Raw genomic sequence first — 19907 nt, forward strand, 5'->3', positions numbered from 1 at the left:
TGACTTAAGAATACCAAAAAATCTGTACTTATAAAGGATATATCTACAGTAGCAAAGTATTAACAGTTATATATTTATAATAATTGAATCCTTTGGTACTGAGATGAATACAAAATTGAAATTTTGTTATGTAAGAATTTCAATTTGTATAGCTACACATAAAACGTTTAGAATTAATACTCAAAATTTTTCATGCCTGCAGAATCAGTCTTCTCCACGAAGTTCTAAAACTCCTTACTTTTTTGGATAAAGACTTGGCTCTTACCCTTAATGAACAGAACTTCTTCGTCATTATCCCAGTACTTTCTACCAGACTCATCACATAGTTCGCGTTTCTCGTCTGTAGTACCGTCGCATTGATATTTTTCTTTTGATTTACTTTCTCTGTGAAACCGTTTATTGTTCCTTGTTTTTGTTTGCTTGCTTTTAGCCACGTTGTCTTTGTCCAACGGGTTTATTTCGTAGTCGCTTGAACTATCACTGTTTGTGTCTGCGAGAGTTTGTGGGCATAGCCTAGATTCAGAGCTTCCCTTTATTCTAAAGAAGAAATGATGAAACATGCAATAGTGAATCAGACATGCATGCATTTGTTATAATAAATTTCCGCTGTAAAAGTATTCGCAATTTCAAAATTTTAACTTGTGATGATTGTGGTGCAAAATGTAGATAAATATAGAGCAGAACAAGAAAACCAACAAGATCACTACCATAATGTTATTTTACTTTGCATTTAGAATTTCTTGATGTATCAAACCCATTTTCAGAAAAAGTGTATTTTGCTGACCTTTGCAATTGAGCACATGAAACATAACATGCAAATCATACAACTGCGTACCTTGATTTCTTTTGAATTTGTGGACAGATTTGGCTCTCATATTCTTCGTGTTCGCTTTCAGAACTTTCTGGCTGCCAACATAATCCATGTTTTAGTTGGCTAATGGTGAAATGATCATTCAAATCAAGATTTTGATTACCAACACGCATACTGACTGCTGTTTCTGAGATGGTAACCGACACATTTTCGTCTTCGGAGCAAGATTGAGCGGTCGGTGGTAAAACTGAAAATAGAGAGAAATGGTATGATTTAGGGAAGATCTACTGAAAGTATGAATTGTGCATGGTGTATCGGATTCGATTTTTAAGGATATCAGGGTTATGATTAAAATTAGAGACATACAGTTTTTATAATCTTGTGTTTGATTTTTCAAGACGTAATCTTGTATATATTGAGAAGTAACAAAAGCTCACGAAATTTTAACTAAATATCTGAAAAAAATTTTCAGCACAGAAGAAACAGTACCAAGCTTTTCTGAATCCTTAGCATCCTACGCCTGAAGAAAAAATAACTACAAACATACGTGCCCGTTAAGATTTTCTTCATTCATATAATTTATTTGTTCTTTTTGTCCTTGTTGGTGAACTAATAAGATCTCCACCTTTAACTTACTTAGCTTTCCATTGGAAAGTAATTGTCCTAGTTGAGCTCCATCCAAGCCAGCTGTTGCAGTCCTCCTGTTTAAATTTGGGGCGAACTTTGAACCGTCACTAGCGTTCGCTAAAGCGTTTAACAATTGCAAATTGGAATCCAAACTGGTGCTACTACCCCTCTTTGTACTTCTGCGTGAAGGTGTACGCGTTGAATTTCCTAGGAAGGTCGAATATTTTATTACAATGAATAAGATTTTCGTATCACAAGTACGAAGTGACATGTGTCCCTATAAACAATAATGTGATTGATTTTTTATTGGATATATAAAGAATTTATGCAAAATAGTCGAGAAAATTCACCAATATTTCTTGAGTTTCTTCTGAATTGATGCCTATCAGATCTTCTCATTCTTCTTGTTTTAACTCTCTTTGTGGCTTTTAGCTCTGCAATTTGTACTGATACTTGGCTATCACCAGAATTCCGACGAGATTCAATACTAACATGTCTATAATATAAAGAAAATAAATAAAACAATTGTATTTGGTGAAACTTGTCTACGAAGTTTACTCATATCCATAATTGATATTACTTGCCTGTAGCTTACACTATCAATTGACTGGTAGCTGTTATCAGCCCCTACGTCATTAGGAACCGCCGGACGTCTATTTACCAATCTGGGTAAATTTTTTGCCCAGGAAGTTAAATTTAGACCGTTGCTTGCAGCACTGTTCAATTCGAACTGCAATCCGACAGGGTCAGTATGATTTGCGCTACATATCGATATGACTCCGCCTTCATTAAATTTTTTCCTTCTTGCAAAGACGCGGGCAATTATTTTATGTTTTTTGATTTTTAGTGGCTCTTCTACTTCGCAGTGAAATTTTCTGGAACATATAGAAAGCATTTCACATCACATCACGCACTAATACTTAAAAATGTAATAAGTAACACAAATTACAATTACAGAGAGGAGTATGTCCCAATCTCGATAATCTTCATGAGAAACTTGTGCTCGTTATTGAGGTCATCAAGTTCAATTTCTCTGTACTCACTTCCTGATGAATCTTCCCCAAGCGTGCAAAGTGGCACTGTACCACACCCAGGACGCCATGGCAGCGCCTTTTCCAAAAACTGCTATAAGATGTAACTGCAGCATAGCAACGCTAGGCCGTTCGGACTGCTTACAATGCGAATAACCAGTGCCAAAGCTGGTAAGCTTACACCTGCAATAAGGACATTTTTAATGATCGCAGGGGCAACTTAACATTCGCGAGTAATGTTCAAAGTACAGTAAGCACTTAGAAATGTTTTTAAAGTTTTAAGTTATAATTTGTTTGGGTAAATTTGCATAGAAAATCTTGTATAGAGAGTATCCGATCAGTAATGCCTAAATAAAGTATGGTATATATCCTTGTTATTGTGTTCTGAAACTGTAACCTTAGTATGCAATATAATACTTCCAGTTTTTTTAAAAGCTTAAAGGCTGTTTATAAATGAAGGTTATTATGATGTCTCAACGTTTAAAATTCCCATTTCTTTTTCCACTTTGACACGGAAAGGCAGGGACAAGGTGCTTTTCGGCCGCAACCATGGCAGCTAAGGGAACTGGTGAAGAAAATCAACCTAAATTCGATTCAAATAACAAGTGTTAGAGTATTTAAGAATATTCAAAAATTATTTGAAGAAATGGGTTAGAAGAGCAATGGGATGGATTGATGGATAGAAGGATTTCTCCATAATAATGATTTTTTTTTCAATATACCATTTTTGTAATATCCTTTTAGTTTTACCTACCTGTTAGGTATAAATTTTGAGTTTATTAGCATTTAATTGTGTTTTGTTTTAGAAATTAAGTAATTTTTATTATTTAGAATTTTTCCCAATTTGCTTTAGTATCCTAAATTATTGCAACTAAAGTACACTCTGCCTTCCATTTGTTGGAAATAATAACGAAGAGAACTTTTATATGGAAGAAGCAATAATTACCAACCACATGAATTCTCTGAAGACACTTGAGATAGAATGATCGACTTTGGTCAAAATTTCGACATACTGCAGATCATGGGATCACTCACTAACGACACCTTTTTGGACTCTAGCCTATTGAAAACCTGAATTATGGCTCTTGCTAATCGATTTGGTGCACATCATGGATTCAAATTAGTAATACCATATTTATTGACAACTTCAACAACAATTACGGACAGATTTGTCTGATCGAATAGTAAATTATTCGAGTTCAGCTCTATTTTTTCAAAAGAAAAAAAAACATTCATCATGCTGACATCATTATTTCACAGTCAGACGAAAAGCGAGTATTAAAAGTAGCGTTACTACAAATTTATACTTGGTAAATCTACAATTATTAGTCTAAAAATACATGACATACCTTCCAGCATGCTAGACTTGAAGATGTGCAGATTCCCCAAGTAAACCTAAAAAGTCCCAAAGGCATGCGTTAAAAGTTAGTTCAGGTTAATATTATAGGCTAGTTTACATATCTAATAATTCATTAAAACTATATATCATTAGTAAGACGTGTTGATAAAAGAATTTTCTATATGTTATCAAGCTATTTAATGTCAAATATCCTTGTCCAAGCAGTATACTTATACTGAGTATACAATAATGTACATATAAAGAACTACATATGTTATATCTCCGAAATCATTGATCGCACAAAACCAGGAAAAAAGCCTTAAATAAAAGATGCCTGTAGTAATCGAAGGAAACACTTTGCAGTTTTTACAGCCTGCAACGTACAAAGTTCGGGTACCATTATCTTGTAAAGCAGATTGTAAAAAAATATATCGAAGATTTAATGTGGCCTAATGTTTTTTCCTATGTAAATTCCACAAAATATGTATAATAGACATAATGTTTAGTTATACATTTTCGGGATTACATTCTCGTTTAATTTTTACCAAAAGTCGATCCCATCCATAAAAAGCTTATTTTCGTCATACATTCTTCCAGCAACGGTACTTTTGTGTGGGGAAGCGCTATTTTTCACACTTATTAGGTGTATAACTAGTCCAGTAATTTGTGTCTCATGTTCACATTTCCATAACAATTTTTTTTGCTAGTTTTGAACAATCAACGATTTCGCACCTATAGCCAGCGATCCGTCTCATTTGTAGGTACAAGATGTTGCAAATTCCAGGTTAACCATTGTGAATTAGGAAACCGTAAGAGATATGATATGATCTAAATGGATGCAAAATTGTTTATTTAGGTATATATTATATTTCAATATTAAAAATTTATAAATTTCCAAAAATATAGAAAGAACTGGAAATTGCGTTGTTCATAGTTGTATTTTCTTCATAATAATTTTGTACCAAGGTGAATATTTTGGATCCAAACATACAGCAAATAACATATTTATGAAAATATATCAGAAAAAAACAAAGTTGATGAGGGTCCTGGATTAACGAAACGTTGGACTAGAAGTATGGTATTAGCAGGTTAAGGTCGATCTAAAGTTGTTCCAAAAAAACAATCTTAAATATCCTAAATCACAATGGTAAGCGTCGAATTTGGGACGTCCTGAACACTCAGTATTTAAAAAGTAAATTTCTTGTGTTGATCTGTCTCTGGGAAATCATATGGTTTGATTATATTGTGCTTGAAGGCGGAGATACATTGTGATTTCGCTTCAAATGAAAATCTGGGAAGCGTTACATAAATTGAAACAAATGGGAAGAGTGAAAGTAACAAAAGTGTTTGAAATATACAGTATCTGTCTGGCTTATTATCTTCTGGAACAACTAAAAAATAATTTTTCATAAATGCACAATGACAAAAGAACTTACCAGACATAATTTTCTAGACTAGTTTGCCACAGGTCTCTATTTGAGGCTACATACACGTGATAAACGATAGTGACAACGCAAAATATCACCATAAATATCGTAAAAACAGTCATTCTTATAATATTAGATCGAATTTTTCTTGTAGAATTTTCCGATATGATCTCCTTGCTGTCAATTTGTACTTTTACAAGAAGAATTAAACCTAAAGACGCCAATTTTGCTGAGGTTTCCCCCTTCTTTACTACGTTCATTTTTTACCTCGTATAATGATATAAATGGAAACTAGCATAATGGCAGCAAATGGAAACAGAAACAGACCAATTCTAGCTGCCCAATTTGCAAAGCCAACGAAACATATTCCCGTAATGTAATCACCATCTATTTCACCTATTGCCATTGTGGTGATTGTTAACATTAGAGGTAAGCTCCAGGCAACTAGATGAAAATATGCTTCCTTTTTGTCGATTCTCTCCTGAATTTTTCCTGAAAGAAAGAAATAATAGCGCGTCAATGCCTGTTAATAAAAAGCAAAAAATATTCACCTAAAGCCTGCAATGAGTTCATGTACCAAGAATAGCAAAAGATCATGAACCAAACAAGGCCTGCAATTAGAAAATAATAAACCACGAAAAATACTGTAACACATGATAAGTTTTCAGTAGCACTGGGTTCCCATTTTCTTAATGTTCCATCTTTTTTGCACACAATATCTTCTCTTGTATCACTCCCTGCAATTAATGTGTTAAAGGCCTCAAGTTTCAATTATCATATATATATTAACAAGTGTGGTAGTGAGTTATTACAGCATATAAATGAAATTTGCAAAGTGAGCTGGTGAGGGGAGGTTTGTAATCACTTGAAGTACACAACATTGTAGCTCAACCGGTAAATACTTACATATTTTCTAATGTGTCTCATAAAAGCTATAATGATACTTACCAAAAAATTGTGCCAAATAGCCGCTATATGAAATAACAAAACAAATATTAATAAAAAATATTCCCTTTGCAGGATATCTATTGGCAGACTTCCAGTCAATAAAAAAGGTCAGGGCAGTGAAAAAATTTAAAATGATACAAATTATTGCTCCATAAGTAATAAGCTGATGAATCTGGTTATGTTCACTTTCAGTGTATCTGGCATCCATACAATGTAAACCACATCCTTCTATATCTAAAAGTAAAAAAAAATAAAACTAATTTAATAAACTCATTTTAAACAAATCCAGGGTTCTTTTCAGATAAAATAAAAACAACTTAATGAAGTTTTCAGACAAGTTTTTATGTGAAAATAAATGATCAAATTTTATGCAATAGCATTTTTGGGTGGATCTATTCTGTCAACTTGCACCATATATTATCCTAAAATCTAAACTCCACTGATTATTTACCTTTAAAATACCATTCAGGATTATCAGTTTCTATAAGTGGTTCCATACAGTGCCCTGTTAAATTAAACTTCATATCATGGATTTCATTTCGACACATAGAAGGAAAAAGCCTATTGTCTTTGCAATTAAAAAATTCTGGGAATAAGCTACTATTAAAAATTCCTTTACAAGGCTCTAAAGTGACTTTGCACATTTCATATGAAGGTAAATCTACTTCTCCTAGTTCACATTTTGGCATATACAAGGCACATAGAAATGGCTGAATAACTTGCCAGCAAGTAGGAATATAGCGCAAGTATTGTTCATACAGTTGGAGCTTCTCTTGAACTTTAGTTTGACTACTTAAATCAGTTAAATCCAAAGTAGTTAAATGATAGGGCAATTTTGCACCCATGCATGTTGTATTAGAAAGAAGTACACATGTTGCCTTTCTTCTGCAGAACCGAGGAATTTCATCCAAGTATCTGTCGCCAAAAGTATGTCGGATATATGGTGTTTCTGAACTGTTAAAGTTTTGGAACACGCTGGAGGACAGAGCTCGACACTCAATTGAATAAATGAAACTTAAACATGAAGATATTACAATGAATGTCTTCATCACTATGAAAGTACAGTTCAGATCTTATGTTGAACAAAAGAAAATAATATTTACTTAGCAAATAGAATTGTCACTACAAGTTTTTGCACATTAGAAATATAAGTTTAAAATTTTAGATCATTAGTGTTCACCATATAGAACTAATTGCAATTGTTAGAGTATCGTTGAAACGTGATGTACGTCGATCCACCTAAATATTAAAGCACTAAACGTAAAGAAATAAAACTTATAGGGCGAAAACAAAGTAATACACAAAAGCCGAAAACTCTATTGGTGGTCTGTATGTGACCCTACTTGGGTGGGCTGTCGTTGTTGCTATTAGTGATTGAGGTTATGTTTGTTTTAGAAAATAAAAACAAATGGAAATGCAGCAACAAAAACATAAGAAAAGTAAAATGGCAGACTGACAGTAGTGATAGAGGCAAAAACCGCCAACAGGGTTTTGACAGTTGAGTCAATGTGTCATTGGCTACAGGCTTGCTCTGTGCATCTCACACTAATCGGTATATGTATGTGTATATATCCGTTACATATAATTCCGATTCAATGTCCTAAAAATCGTTTGATCGGAGAATTATTTCAAGATTATGAATTCTTAATTTAATAATGCACAATCTGTCAAGAGAATTTACCTAATTTTGTTCTATGAACTGCATTCAAAACTTGAATTATTAAAAATCTGTGGTGCACTATCCGCTCGAGAGCCGTCCACTCCGAGAACCCGCACCGACAAGTGACACACGTGTGGCAATTGACGGGGCGGGAAGATCAAAAAAGCCGTTAGCTTAGAGAGAAAAAGGGGAACCCCAAGAGATTCACGACTGGGGTTCTGGATAAAAGGAGGTTGGCGGCTCGCGGGAAGGCAGAACAGTCTGTGCACCCACGTAACAATCATTTAAATAAATCTGTAAAAAGTATCGTCTTGTGTTCTGTTCCGAAAATCATTTTCCTTTGTCGACACCAACTGCTCGTTGCGTTACCCCCGATCCGATCGGTATACGCAAGCCCCTGGAATCTCGACAAATCAATCTATTGTCACCGTAGTGACTTGACATATGACGTTGTCCGTTATTATGACTTTGACATTTTGACGGGAAACTTCTTCTAGTTTTGTTGCTGTTCCTTGTAGCAGCGGTTTTTCTAATCACCCGAAAAAATGGTAAGTAAATCGGTAAAATGTTCTATGTGTAATAAATATCTTCAATCATAAGGGCAATCTAAAGTTAAATGTATTTTATTTTAATTTATGTTAATGGTTTGATGATCATTTAATATATTTGTAGTCATATTTTTACAAAAAATTTGTCTATTTAGAAAAATAATATGATTGAACTAAATTAATACAAATTCGCCCTCTCTGTAGTAGATTACTAGCTTACTAGCTCTTGATGTGATGTAAAATCAGCTCTATTTATTTTGAGACAAATTACTCACATAATGTATCAAAACAGGTATGCTTGAACCACTGTCATGAAGGTTGTTAAAGTTAAATAATTTTTAAAAACCCATAAAACACTGCTATTGCAGAGAATATTTTTTCTAAGATGAATGATAAAAAATTTCGATATAATATGTTTTGCTGAATTTTTTTTCAAATGAATTTAGGTGGAATTTGTAATAGACATTACAATCATGACCCTGTAACAAAAACGTTTAATTAAAACTAGTGAAACTTAAAACTATGTTCTCAATGGTAAAAGACAGGTGAAGACAACAAACATTTTTCCATTGTAGCAGTATATGCTTGACATCCTATTTCAGACCTTGTCTTTAATGTGGTGCCCTATCTTCTAGAAACATTATCACACTTTTGCACATCTAAAAACAAATTTGACAGTATAGGAGCTAATTTAGGTAATAAGCCATAAGTATTTTGAAGCTCCAAACCTAGAAACTAATTTAAAATATAAAATTAACTGCAGTGAACTTGCTATTCAAACATGGAATATGTTTCAAAAACTAATTAATCCAATAAAATTGTGCATTTATTTTATTTACAGTACTGGTTTTTTTAATAGGCCAAACGTACCAAAAAGGTTGGAATCACTGGGAAGTATGGAACACGTTATGGAGCTTCCCTTCGTAAAATGGTCAAGAAAATGGAAATTACTCAGCACAGTAAATATTCCTGTAGTTTCTGTGGAAAGGTAAGTTACAATTGAACATTTGTGGTTATTTGTAGAATTGATACTGTCCTAAGAAAGTTATTAAATTATGTTAAATATGGAAATTCTACTAATCTCATAATTAAAATTATTTTGTGATGCTGGTATATAAATAGTTTTATCACAGGTTTCATTAGGGTTTTAATTTTCACAAAAAAAAAACATTCATATTTCAAAAACTGGTAAATATAGGCATAGGAAATACTAGATCAAAGAAAAATGGCAAACATAAAAAGAAAATAATATATAGTTTAAAGCAATTTATGTCGACAGAGTAACACCAACTTCTTATGTTTGCAATATTTCAGAAGTATGTCCCGTTTTATATTTCATAACTGTTACAAATTTTTAAAAAATCTGTGCGACGGGTGGGAATTTGAACTTTTATTTGGTTTAGGATGCCATGAAAAGATCAGTAGTTGGAATTTGGTCCTGCAAGAGGTGTAAACGGGTCGTCGCCGGAGGGGCTTGGGTATACGCAACTACCGCTGCTTCTTCTGTAAGGTCCGCAGTCAGACGTCTTAGAGAAGTTAAGGAACAATAAATATTTAATATTATTTAAATTACTGTTTTGTAAATGTTTAATATTAAATATTTACAAAACAGTAATGTAAGGTTAATAAAAAGTAACTAAATTTTTACCAGTCGTTTATATTTAATGACGTTCACCAATAACCAAAGTCACATTCAAACAACTTTTTCCTAGAAAAATGGTTATTGATTAGTATACATTGATGGGTGTACCATTTAATAGATTTAGCAAATGCACAAAGTACTTTTAAATGTCCTTAATCACGTAGAAACAAAAATTATGCGAATGACAAGTCTTAAAATTTTTCCGAAGGGAAAACGTTTGTGTGGATAATCTAAATAAAGTTGTAATACTGGATTATCCATTAATAGAAATTATCGGCAATATGCCAAAAACTGGAAGTAGTAGAAGTTGGAAACAAAAACCCTTATTAGGAAATTATTGTGCTGGTGCAAAATCCGCAGCAACGTGAACGATTTGTCGACACCGTTTGGTGTTGGCAATAAATACTGCTGAAGTAAATTTCCACCTTTAAACATGTAAAGTGGAGGATTTTGAAACATTTGGAAGTAGCATTGAGAGTTTTAAAATTTTTATGATACCTAAAACATTACATTGTCGTTAGGGCTCCTGTTTTTATGCGAATTTATTATGTAACATTATTACGTAATATTGTTACAATTTGAATCTTTTTTATATACACTTACCTGTAATTGATCATTTCTGGTTGTAGATTGTTCTTACGTTATTTGCTATTTGTTAGTATAGGAGTAGAATAAACTAATTTGAACAGAATACTGGTTTCTCACATAAATATTTTTTCACAGTAAATATTCTTTAGGTATTATTTTTGTGTACACAACCACGTTCTCTTATAACAGAAATTCACTAGCTACTATACTTACATACACACTTAGAGCCTCCCCATCAATTTTTATTTGACATTAAGTATGAAACAACATAAATTTTCCATACACAGTGAAGACTTTTTCTTACTCTGCTATATAACGCAGTTCGCTTTTTCCGTCTAAATTTTCGAGAATTAGAATTTGCAGCTAGCCACATAACATTCGATATATTTGTTTGATTAACAGGTACGTATGAAACTATTTTCTATGCAGATAATGTTTGTAACTGAAAATATTGAGAGAGGTAAATTTCTTACTTTATCTGTTTTACAAAACGTATCTTTGTAACATAATTTAAGTTAGCAATGTTTACTGAAAATGCTGTTCTATGAAATTCAACCCTTGTAAATTTAAGTGTCTTAAAAGATATGAAGAGTAACAATACATGCTTCGCTGCCACAGAAGGGGGGTATACGCCATATGAAAACCGACCAGAAACCTACATTGTCCCAGTTTTATTCTTGTTGATTTTTATAGTGGGGATCATTGGTAATGGTACCCTTGTTGCAATTTTTATGCGGCACCACGAAATGAGAAGCATTCCTAACACGTAAGTATCTTAAAAAAAAAAGTGAGCTTCTACAATAAAATCTTCAATTGCGGTTAATAGATTGTAAGAAATTGCTATATGAAATTTTATTGTAAGTCACGTATGTTCATAAACATATAGGTGTCTATATTTGTTTTCTAGATACATATTTTCTCTGGCTGTTGCGGATTTACTAGTTTTATTAACATGTGTCCCATTCACTTCTATAGTTTATACGGTTGAATATTGGCCATGGGGTGTAGTAGTTTGCAAAATATCGGAATGGGCAAAAGATGTGAGCGTAGGGGTCTCAGTGTTTACATTAACAGCACTTTCTGCAGAAAGGTATTCAATTATTGTCAATCCGCTGAAGAGGATCCAAGTAAGTAATTAAAAAATTTAATTTTTTTATTAAGTAAGAAATAAGATTTAATACCTAGAATAAAAAGACATTTTTTGATTAAATATTATGCATGTAACGTTGGTCAATTTTCGAACGTAATTGATCTCTAATTTACATCGTCATATGGCCTATGTAAACAATTTGAAGCAACTGCGTTTAAAATTCCATTTTTGTAGAACCTATAAACGAAAATTGACAGAAAGTGAAGAAAGATTGTAATAAATTTTATAATATATTTTGGGAATCCTAAATAAAATAAAAATAATTTAAAAAAACAGAATTAACATCGAAAACTGAATATTTCCAAACCTCACCTTAAATGTTACTCCAAAATGAACTGATTTCATCTTTTGATCAGATGTGCAATTGCTTTTTGCTCTCAAAGTTGCCTCCTTCCGGCAAGGCTTTAGCTGTTATAACCTCTCACTTTTCCATGTTAAACCGTGGTTCAACATGAGAGAGCATGGAAAAAGACCCGATTCTAGTTAGGCTTGATTAAGAAACTCACCTCAAAGCACCAAGAGCATTGCAAATTACAATTTCCACTTTCAGCACAAGAGGAGAAGTGTTTGGAAGCGTCCGCTTTACTCATTAAATGTCAGTAACACTAGGGAGGTATTCCAAGAATTGGAGAAATAGAAAAAAAACCAAAGTATCCTGATAATTAGATCAGTTAGTAGTTATATTATTAGATTCGGCGTAGGGAACGTCTTCCTTGTGGCAGTGCTGACACTCGACTGAATCACCCAAGAAATGATATCGGTACGAAAATATGTAAACAATTTTACAGCTGGCCTATTGTAAAGGTACAGCTCCATGGGTCGTACTATAAAGAACGATCGATACACCAGACGAAATAATATACAGTGTTTTCAGATTTCTTTAAATAGGATAAAACTTGAGTATTCAACAGAGTAGTTTTATTATGCAAACACATCTACACAGTGATTTGTGGTTTTTTACTTATTTCGTAAAAACCGAATATTTATAATTTCTCTTTTACCTTTTCCCCGAATCATGGTAATAGATGAAAATTAAAACCTGTTTTCCATTACAGTTTTTCATATGTCTTAATATGGCATTCTTGATTATATTCCATTTCGTCAACTTTTTTTCTTTAAATACGATCTTCGCAATTTTCTTTTTGTGGATTTTAAGATAATTTTTATTACAAATTAATTTAGTTATATAACTAGGTTTTTCACGTTATAAATTTTTCTACGTAAAATTATTTGGTCAGATGAGATTCAAGTGACAATGGAAATTACAGTCAAAGAAATACGCATTACTATTTGAGGGAGAACCTACCCTGGAAGATTGTGTGGAGTTCTTGTAGAATAAGTTCTGCTGCCATCACTTGCTTTTCTAACTATCCTGCTTGGTTGTCTATAGGAGCTGCTTAGATTAAGAGTACTGAATTTGATTGCCTATAGAGTTCGTATAAACCAGAAATAACTTGTATGGATTTGGAACTTTAAGAAGTCTTTATATATAGGGTGTCTCATCAATATTGATACAAAGAGTATAGTGTGTTAGCGGATAAAAAAAACTAAAGCGATTCAGTTACGTAGGCTTTATTGGAAAGAACTGAAACTATAAAGCTAATTTTTGGTAAATAACCGATTAAAAATTGAATTCACCTGAACTACAAGCTTTATAAACGTCATGGTATTTGAGTTTTCTCACAGATATCAAATTTTAATGAAATAAAATGTCCTAAATAACTAATTAGAAAATGAGAAAACAAATTTTCTATTATCCACGTTTGCCAATTGAATGATGCTCTCAGTTCTCTACTTTCTCTAGAAGCCGTGGAACACGCTTCATTTGAAACGTCCAGTATACTTGCCAAATTTGTCAAAAAGTGAAAATACTGCATATAAACATACAGTATTTTGATTATTTTCAGATGAAACCGCTTACCGTGGTAAATGCACTAATTATATGGATTCTTGCAATATCGCTTGCGGTACCAAGTGCCGTCTTTTCTAGAATTATGTCAATCGATATATTGGGGTAAGTTAAACTTCCATTTTCCCTTTAACTTCGTAGGTAAACACCTATGACGTTAAACCACCTAAATCCCTGAAAATATATTTCTATATTTTGAAAAAATCTGAATACGTGTTTCCTTTCTTCGAAAGAATGTGAACGGAATTTCAAAATTTTGGACATTTTTCAGCAATCAAACAATCCCGATCTGTTATCCATTCCCGGATATTGAAAACTATGTTAAATACAGTGTGATCACCAAAGCGTTGGTGTATTACGTTATACCACTAATTACCATATCAACATTCTATATTATGATGGCTATAAGGCTTCATAGTTCTGCCAATAGTAGATTAAGTGAAATAGTCAGTACGCAAGGAACTGCCCAAACTAGGTCAAGGAAGCATGTAGCTAGGATGGTTTTAATATTTGTGTTATGTGAGTATCAATTTTAATGGAAATGCGAAATTGATTCGCAAGTCGCTAATTGTATTTATTATACTCATTTCAGTATTTTTCGTCTGTTTTTTGCCCCAACACGTATTTTTTCTTTGGTTTAATCTTGAGCCTTGTGCATCGTCGATATTCGATGATATGTGGTCTGCAATAAAAATCGTTGGGTTCTGTTTAAGGTAAGTTTAGTTTTTCAATTTAAAATTCAATGCTGGTGAAGATTTTAAATACATTTCCATTATGTTTCCAGTTATTTCCATTCTTGCGTGAATCCAGTAGCACTTTATTTCATAAGTCAGGCATTTCGAGAGCATTTCAATGTCTACCTCTTTTGCCGTCCAAGAATTCGAAGTGCCTCTTTAAGAACTTCGGCCCGACGATTGACTGGATCATTTTTTAACTTTAGTAAGACTCAGTAATTACTTAAGTACTAAGAAATTAAATGTGCGTCTTTGAGATGTGTTAGTTTAGGTACCTATTTGATGTATTTTGCCTTACTTTAGTATTGTATTAGACCTTCCACAGTTTTTTTCTATGCATAAGAGCAAATTGAATAAAAAGTCTTATGAATTAAAGAAACTTTTCTTTTATTAAACTAATAAATATAAAAATATTACAACCAGTATCAAGATAATAAAAGAATCTGTATTCTGAAATGTATGATACAAAAGACCGAAATGCCGAACAATATTGGAATATACAAGTAAAGCGCTTTAAATTCCATTTAGCTACGACAAGAAAGATTAGCACTTCAACAACACCCTGTATCCTTCAGAAAGGTCAGTAGCTATCGCTGCATGGATAGTGTACATTAGTACCTACCGCTGAATATATTAGAAGAATATAGATTAAATGAGCAACAAACACACTAAACTAGAAACAGACAACTTCACTGGACGACTTCATATTCATTAAAAAACTCCGCTAATGGTCCGAAGAGGTATACAGCGGGAGTCTCTTGAGGATTTCCTAAGAATTCGGCGTAGAGTTCTTGATATCTTGATAATGTTATTCCACCTCTTCTTCTGTCATCATCCTAAAATGTTATTTTATATTAGAAGCAAGAACTCTTAGTACATGTGGACCGTACTTTAAACTTTTCAACCCAGTTCGGTTGTATTGAAAATATTATATTTTCATCGGAAGTTTTCTGGAAAAATTTCGTGTATCTACAACTAAAGCTTAAAATTTTTCATTAAATCGCAGCTGCTTTTAAATCGTTTTTGGAAATTTTCTCTGTTCTGAGTACACATTAACTGTTGTTATACTTAATTTTGAATTTGAATTCTGAAAACTTTTTTGTCAAAACTGTCTCTGTACTTAGTCATTTTTGGGATCGTCCCGAAATTGCAAGCAAGTTTTGTGTAATATAAAATTTTTTATTTAAAATTTTTTTTCAAGATATTAGAGGCTTTAAGGGTCTCAAGTTGTCTCAAATTGGCATATCTTTATCACAAATTTATGTTGAGAAGCCAATTCGAGATGCTTCTGTGGCTTGAAAATCGCCAATAACTTTCCAAATATAATAGATTTACTATTTTCCAGAGTGGCTGAAATGGTTTTTACGTTTTTATTTCAAGTTGTCAAACCAAATAGAGATCCTAAAAATATGACGCTTAAAATGAAAATGTGATCAAAATTGGACACCCCTCGCTTATTTGAAAATTTTAAAGAATATATCATAGCTTTTAGGATGATATTTATTGACCTAATCAAAAGATATGGATCCTACATTGACCCTGGAGACCTTTCTTTAGGCTCTATGACCATAAAACTGCAACGTTCATTTCGAGGAGCTTTCAAAATCGCGAAAATCAACGTTAATGTTAGCTCATATCACGGGAACTGGAAGAGACAGGGCGAACTTTCTAGCGCAGGCTGATGGAGTTCATCAAGTTAGTTAATTAGATATATATTTTCAATGCAATTGCTCTTCGGGTTTCTAAGATATCGACGGTGAAATGTTGAAAAGTGGTTAAAATTTGGTACCTCCCGTGTACGATCCCTCAAAAATGACGAAAATATGCGCCATTTTGATTATTTTTATGAGCAGTTTGTTTATATATTTCGAAAAGCTTATTACTTACGTTTAACATACTTTTAAAGGCCTCATCAACGATTTCTACGTCATCTATTGCAAACTTGGTAATGCAGTTAAATCGATATTCATTGGCATCTATAACTCCATCATCGTTTGTGTCAACCATTTTAAAATTTGAATCTAGTTTAAAAAATAGACTCATGTTATCGAAAAATTTGAGTCTTTTAGGTTCAGTCATAAAAACAAAAAAAAAATGAAGAGATGAAGCAAGGACGAAAAGAGGACAAAGATCAATGCGAAGTGGTGGATGAAATCAAGTAAGTTCTTATGCAATTTTAATTCAAGTAGATACGAAAGTGCATTTTTACTTTTAACTGTTAATATTTAACATCGTACTTTTACCTATAAACAATTTCATGGCCTGTGGCAGATCTTCATAGTGCTTTCCTATACAGCAGTTTTGAACAGCCTGTTTAAATTCATCTGCAGTAATTTTTCCATATTCCAGTAATTCCTGAAAAAATCGATTCCTATGAGCCGAAAACTATATCTACCTACGTATGATATTCAAAACTCAAGTTTGCTTATTTCTAATTTATTTCTGTTTAAAACCGTATTACCTTGTCAAATTCTGCTAATTCAGTTATTTCTTCCCAAAGACTTAGCATTAGGTGCTGATGTTCTTGCAACTTGGAAATGCTAAATTCCCCTTTACCTTCGATTATTGTGGCTCTAAGGGCTAAACAGGCGAAGTCTCTATGATCTAGATATCCATCATTATCAATATCTGGAAACAACGTTTTAATGATCTTCAAATACCAACCAATCAATACCATATAATGCTCTTCATTGTTTTGCTAGGAAATTTTATACGAAGATAATCTCAATTCTGTATTACAAGTTCTTATTTATGTCCACTGTGTATGGAGTTTCCACGTCCCGTCTTAAATTTACTGGTGATAATTAATTTACACTTGTGCGGTAATTAGCTATTTTGAATAACGGAAAAAATTCGATCGATTTAGCTACTCCGGCTCATTTTGTCGAAAAGTTTAGGTACATAAAAATACATATGCATGTAATTCGTTTATATTATAGATGGGTAGGTACCTCCATTTTTGCCTGTCTTTGAGGTCAATACGGATTCGTATAATATTTAACTAACACGATCTCTTGGCAGATTTTCCAGATCAGGTGGGAGTAATATAAACGTTAAACGATGCTAAAAACATGTAGATAAATATGATATAACTAATTATATGCTTGGTTTACTTAATTACATGTATTTCGATCATTTTAGTTAACAGTGAGTAATCGCTTAAATGGCCTGAAAGTAGTTCAACAAAATAACATTTAATTTCCATAACAGATTTCGAAGAAAAAATATAAAATGAGAAATAAAACAATAATTTTAATGGGTACTAATAATTATTCATACCTAGTTCAGAAAAGCGCTTCCAAAAACTATATTTAAGACATTAAATAATGCATTACAATAAACACATTTTAGTGAACAATTAAGTAATGAGTCATAATCCATCTACTCTTTACATTTACCCACTAACAATTTGCTTTTGTTTTCTTTGATAGGTATTTATTTAATTGTTATTCGACTTTTGCATTAATTTTTGTCTTTTATTAAAAAAACAGTTGATTTGAAGAAAATTATATGGCACGAGACGAAAGGTCATATAATTTTTACTACCGCAGTGATATTCCTAGCCGTGCCGAGAAGGGGAATAAATTTGTATATAAAAAAAAATAACTTTTTCGCTGATTGGTGTCCATAAAATTCTGATTTGACTTTTTTTCTACTTATAGATTCCTTAAACTCCCCCATGTGAACTGCACCATCAATATTCCATTCCTCGAAAAAGCGGAGTATTGTTCCAATCTAGTTTGACTAAATGTCTTGGATGCTTTTGACGACGGTTTAAAAGCAGTTCCATGTAACGTCAGCAGTTCACATACGTATAAGCACGGAATTTTTTAAGCGTTTTAAACCTTTTCAACTGTTATTAACAAGAAAAAATTGTTTCTAAATATAAATTCTTACCATAGTTCTTATATAAACGATTACGGCATGCAAGTAACGTTAAAAACGCTATTACAGCCTATGCAATAAAACTGACATTTTACTGTCTGTTGCTGATTGAAAAATTGACTTATATGACTGCACGATAGGTATACGCCCCTAGAGCTCCTGAGCTAACCTGAACTAACCCGAACCAGCAATTAATAAACCGGATTGGGAATCGGTGATACTGAACCAAACGTCACCTTCATTATGATCGATACATTTGATGTTTCGTTCATGTTCTAAATTAACATCTCTGTGCTGTTTTGGAATCATATAGTATGTAGCTTGGTTATTGGTTGAGACATACATATGTTATCTAATTAACTATCAGAAATATATTTTTTTATTAAAGTTTATGAAAAATTCTGCTGCTTTCTGATTGATCAAAACGTTATGACTCTCTAACGCATAGCTTAAGGCTGTTGCCGATCTTCAAGCTCTCACGTAATACGTTTTATGGATATTTTCGTAGGTGATCGTGGGAAAAGGGTCTGATACGTACGTGAACTTGAGGTTTATATCAAAGGATGAAACGACTAATTCTCTCGAAATAACTGCTTAATTCAAGTAAAGGTAACGTTACCCGGCAGATAGTCAATTAAAAATACCGGCAAGTTCCAGCTAGCAAACATCGAGAGATATTTATTTTGATCTTAGCCTTCTATTTACTTACCATACAGATACCTCACTACGAACGCAACTCGGTTATCCCAACAATAGGCCATGGTACTTCACATTCACTCAATGATATATCAATTTTAACAACTTTTTTCGAAAATTCGATTCACTTATATATGGTGAAATTTCAGTAACAATATGCGGCTAAATGACCAACTTACCCAACTTTCCCACTAGCGCTCGAAATCTAAATTTAACATTATTCAGTAGGTTATGACATCACTGATGCCGGTTAGTGATGCCTCACATAACATAAAATGGGTACACAACAGGCAGTCCTGACAAATAACTCGGAAATATAACTTCCATCAACTTACAAAACAAATGTACGTTAATAGAACTGCTGGATAATATAGCTGCTAACGCACAGGTTGCAGGGAACAGCTGTTAAATTTTGGAAAAGAGTTTTTAAAAGTTGAAATTTACTGTCATACTTAGACAGTTGATTAGGGTACCTACTGGGACAGTCGGTGGGGGTTGTTGCGATTGCACCCCCGCTCTCCGTTTAGTTTCCCCCTTTAGCTTTTGGCTAGTAATAGCCATTTTATGCTTTGTGTTAAATCCCGAAATCCGAAGATTACAAATATAAGATTTATACTTTTTTCTTTTCCTAATTTTAACAAATATAGCGAGAGTGTTCGCATTCGAGCCGGTTGGCAAGACAGATTTAGATAAGCGTGACCAGTGTCAAAGTTAAACTAAGCGGCGTTCGGTCTTTCTCTCCTTCAAGTTACCAATGCGACTTGAGGTCCCAAGAAGCACTTGAAGACTTTAAATGCCTCCAAAGCATGGACATTGGGACAAGTGGGGTGTTTCCACTTTCCGAGCCTCGCTAAAGAAGTTTCATTTTTGATTACCCATGATGGCCGGGCTGTTCAGTATCCTGGCTAACTA

The 19907-nt window shown here is 33.1% G+C and overlaps 4 protein-coding genes and 1 long non-coding RNA gene across 7 annotated transcripts; 2 read left to right on the forward strand and 3 right to left on the reverse strand.

Moving 5' to 3' along the window:
• Positions 1-23: 23 nt before the first annotated feature.
• smo (smoothened) lies at positions 24-7891 on the reverse strand. Of its 2 annotated transcripts, none has more exons than XM_066303261.1 (11): positions 6635-7891; positions 6184-6417; positions 5787-5972; positions 5503-5727; positions 5245-5446; positions 2482-2652; positions 2023-2313; positions 1789-1934; positions 1448-1645; positions 836-1058; positions 24-513 (listed from the first exon to the last, which is right to left on the reverse strand). In XM_066303261.1, the coding sequence occupies exons 1-11, from the start codon at positions 7230-7232 to the stop codon at positions 225-227; spliced, it is 2763 nt and encodes a 920-aa protein (XP_066159358.1). In that variant the 5' UTR covers positions 7233-7891; the 3' UTR covers positions 24-224. The 2 variants fall into 2 exon arrangements, with proteins under 2 accessions (XP_066159358.1, XP_066159357.1); XM_066303260.1 differs by having other exon boundaries at positions 24-537; positions 6635-7888.
• A 350-nt stretch (positions 7892-8241) lies between these two features.
• RpL37A (ribosomal protein L37A) lies at positions 8242-10038 on the forward strand. Its single transcript, XM_066281279.1, has 3 exons — positions 8242-8391; positions 9251-9379; positions 9795-10038. Exons 1-3 carry the CDS (start codon positions 8389-8391, stop codon positions 9939-9941), a joined length of 279 nt encoding a protein of 92 aa, XP_066137376.1. The 5' UTR covers positions 8242-8388; the 3' UTR covers positions 9942-10038.
• LOC136338668 (uncharacterized) lies at positions 9829-12609 on the reverse strand. The gene is made up of 2 exons (XR_010731998.1): positions 12084-12609; positions 9829-11701 (listed from the first exon to the last, which is right to left on the reverse strand). It is a non-coding gene; the product is annotated as an uncharacterized lncRNA (long non-coding RNA).
• Positions 10936-14754, forward strand: LOC136351034 (neuropeptide CCHamide-2 receptor-like). 2 transcript variants are annotated; one of them, XM_066281278.1, is made up of 7 exons: positions 10936-11023; positions 11193-11387; positions 11529-11748; positions 13679-13785; positions 13952-14199; positions 14273-14393; positions 14465-14754. In XM_066281278.1, exons 2-7 carry the CDS (start codon positions 11206-11208, stop codon positions 14631-14633), a joined length of 1047 nt encoding a protein of 348 aa, XP_066137375.1. In that variant the 5' UTR covers positions 10936-11023; positions 11193-11205; the 3' UTR covers positions 14634-14754. The 2 variants fall into 2 exon arrangements, with proteins under 2 accessions (XP_066137375.1, XP_066159367.1); XM_066303270.1 differs by lacking the exon at positions 10936-11023 and having other exon boundaries at positions 11148-11387.
• A 30-nt stretch (positions 14755-14784) lies between these two features.
• LOC136351016 (sarcoplasmic calcium-binding protein 1) lies at positions 14785-19227 on the reverse strand. Its single transcript, XM_066303245.1, has 5 exons — positions 19009-19227; positions 16876-17042; positions 16658-16769; positions 16302-16435; positions 14785-15250 (listed from the first exon to the last, which is right to left on the reverse strand). Exons 1-5 carry the CDS (start codon positions 19058-19060, stop codon positions 15104-15106), a joined length of 612 nt encoding a protein of 203 aa, XP_066159342.1. The 5' UTR covers positions 19061-19227; the 3' UTR covers positions 14785-15103.
• Between the last annotated feature and the right edge of the window lie 680 nt (positions 19228-19907).

Source organism: Euwallacea fornicatus, chromosome 4 (genome assembly GCF_040115645.1).
Source record: "Euwallacea fornicatus isolate EFF26 chromosome 4, ASM4011564v1, whole genome shotgun sequence".
Taxonomy (NCBI): domain Eukaryota; kingdom Metazoa; phylum Arthropoda; class Insecta; order Coleoptera; family Curculionidae; genus Euwallacea; species Euwallacea fornicatus.

What these genes read in the sequence shown, in the direction of transcription:
- RpL37A (XM_066281279.1), top strand. An exon ending in CCTGTAGTTTCTGTGGAAAG is followed by an intron (nt 9,380 to 9,794) that starts GTAAGTTACAAT and finishes TATTTGGTTTAG; the next exon opens with GATGCCATGAAAAGATCAGT.
- smo (XM_066303260.1), bottom strand. Translation starts at nt 7,232, where the DNA reads ATGAAGACATTCATTGTAATATCTTCATGTTTAAGTTTCATTTATTCA. An exon ending in ACTTTCCAATGGAAAGCTAA is followed by an intron (nt 1,059 to 1,447) that starts GTAAGTTAAAGG and finishes CTCTATTTTCAG; the next exon opens with TTTTACCACCGACCGCTCAA. An exon ending in CAAATTCAAAAGAAATCAAG is followed by an intron (nt 538 to 835) that starts GTACGCAGTTGT and finishes TTTCTTCTTTAG; the next exon opens with AATAAAGGGAAGCTCTGAAT.
- LOC136351034 (XM_066281278.1), top strand. Translation starts at nt 11,206, where the DNA reads ATGAAGAGTAACAATACATGCTTCGCTGCCACAGAAGGGGGGTATACG. An exon ending in ATGAGAAGCATTCCTAACAC is followed by an intron (nt 11,388 to 11,528) that starts GTAAGTATCTTA and finishes TTTGTTTTCTAG; the next exon opens with ATACATATTTTCTCTGGCTG. An exon ending in ATGTCAATCGATATATTGGG is followed by an intron (nt 13,786 to 13,951) that starts GTAAGTTAAACT and finishes GACATTTTTCAG; the next exon opens with CAATCAAACAATCCCGATCT.
- LOC136351016 (XM_066303245.1), bottom strand. Translation starts at nt 19,060, where the DNA reads ATGGCCTATTGTTGGGATAACCGAGTTGCGTTCGTAGTGAGGTATCTG. An exon ending in CGTAGTGAGGTATCTGTATG is followed by an intron (nt 17,043 to 19,008) that starts GTAAGTAAATAG and finishes CGTTGTTTCCAG; the next exon opens with ATATTGATAATGATGGATAT. An exon ending in AATTAGCAGAATTTGACAAG is followed by an intron (nt 16,770 to 16,875) that starts GTAATACGGTTT and finishes CGATTTTTTCAG; the next exon opens with GAATTACTGGAATATGGAAA.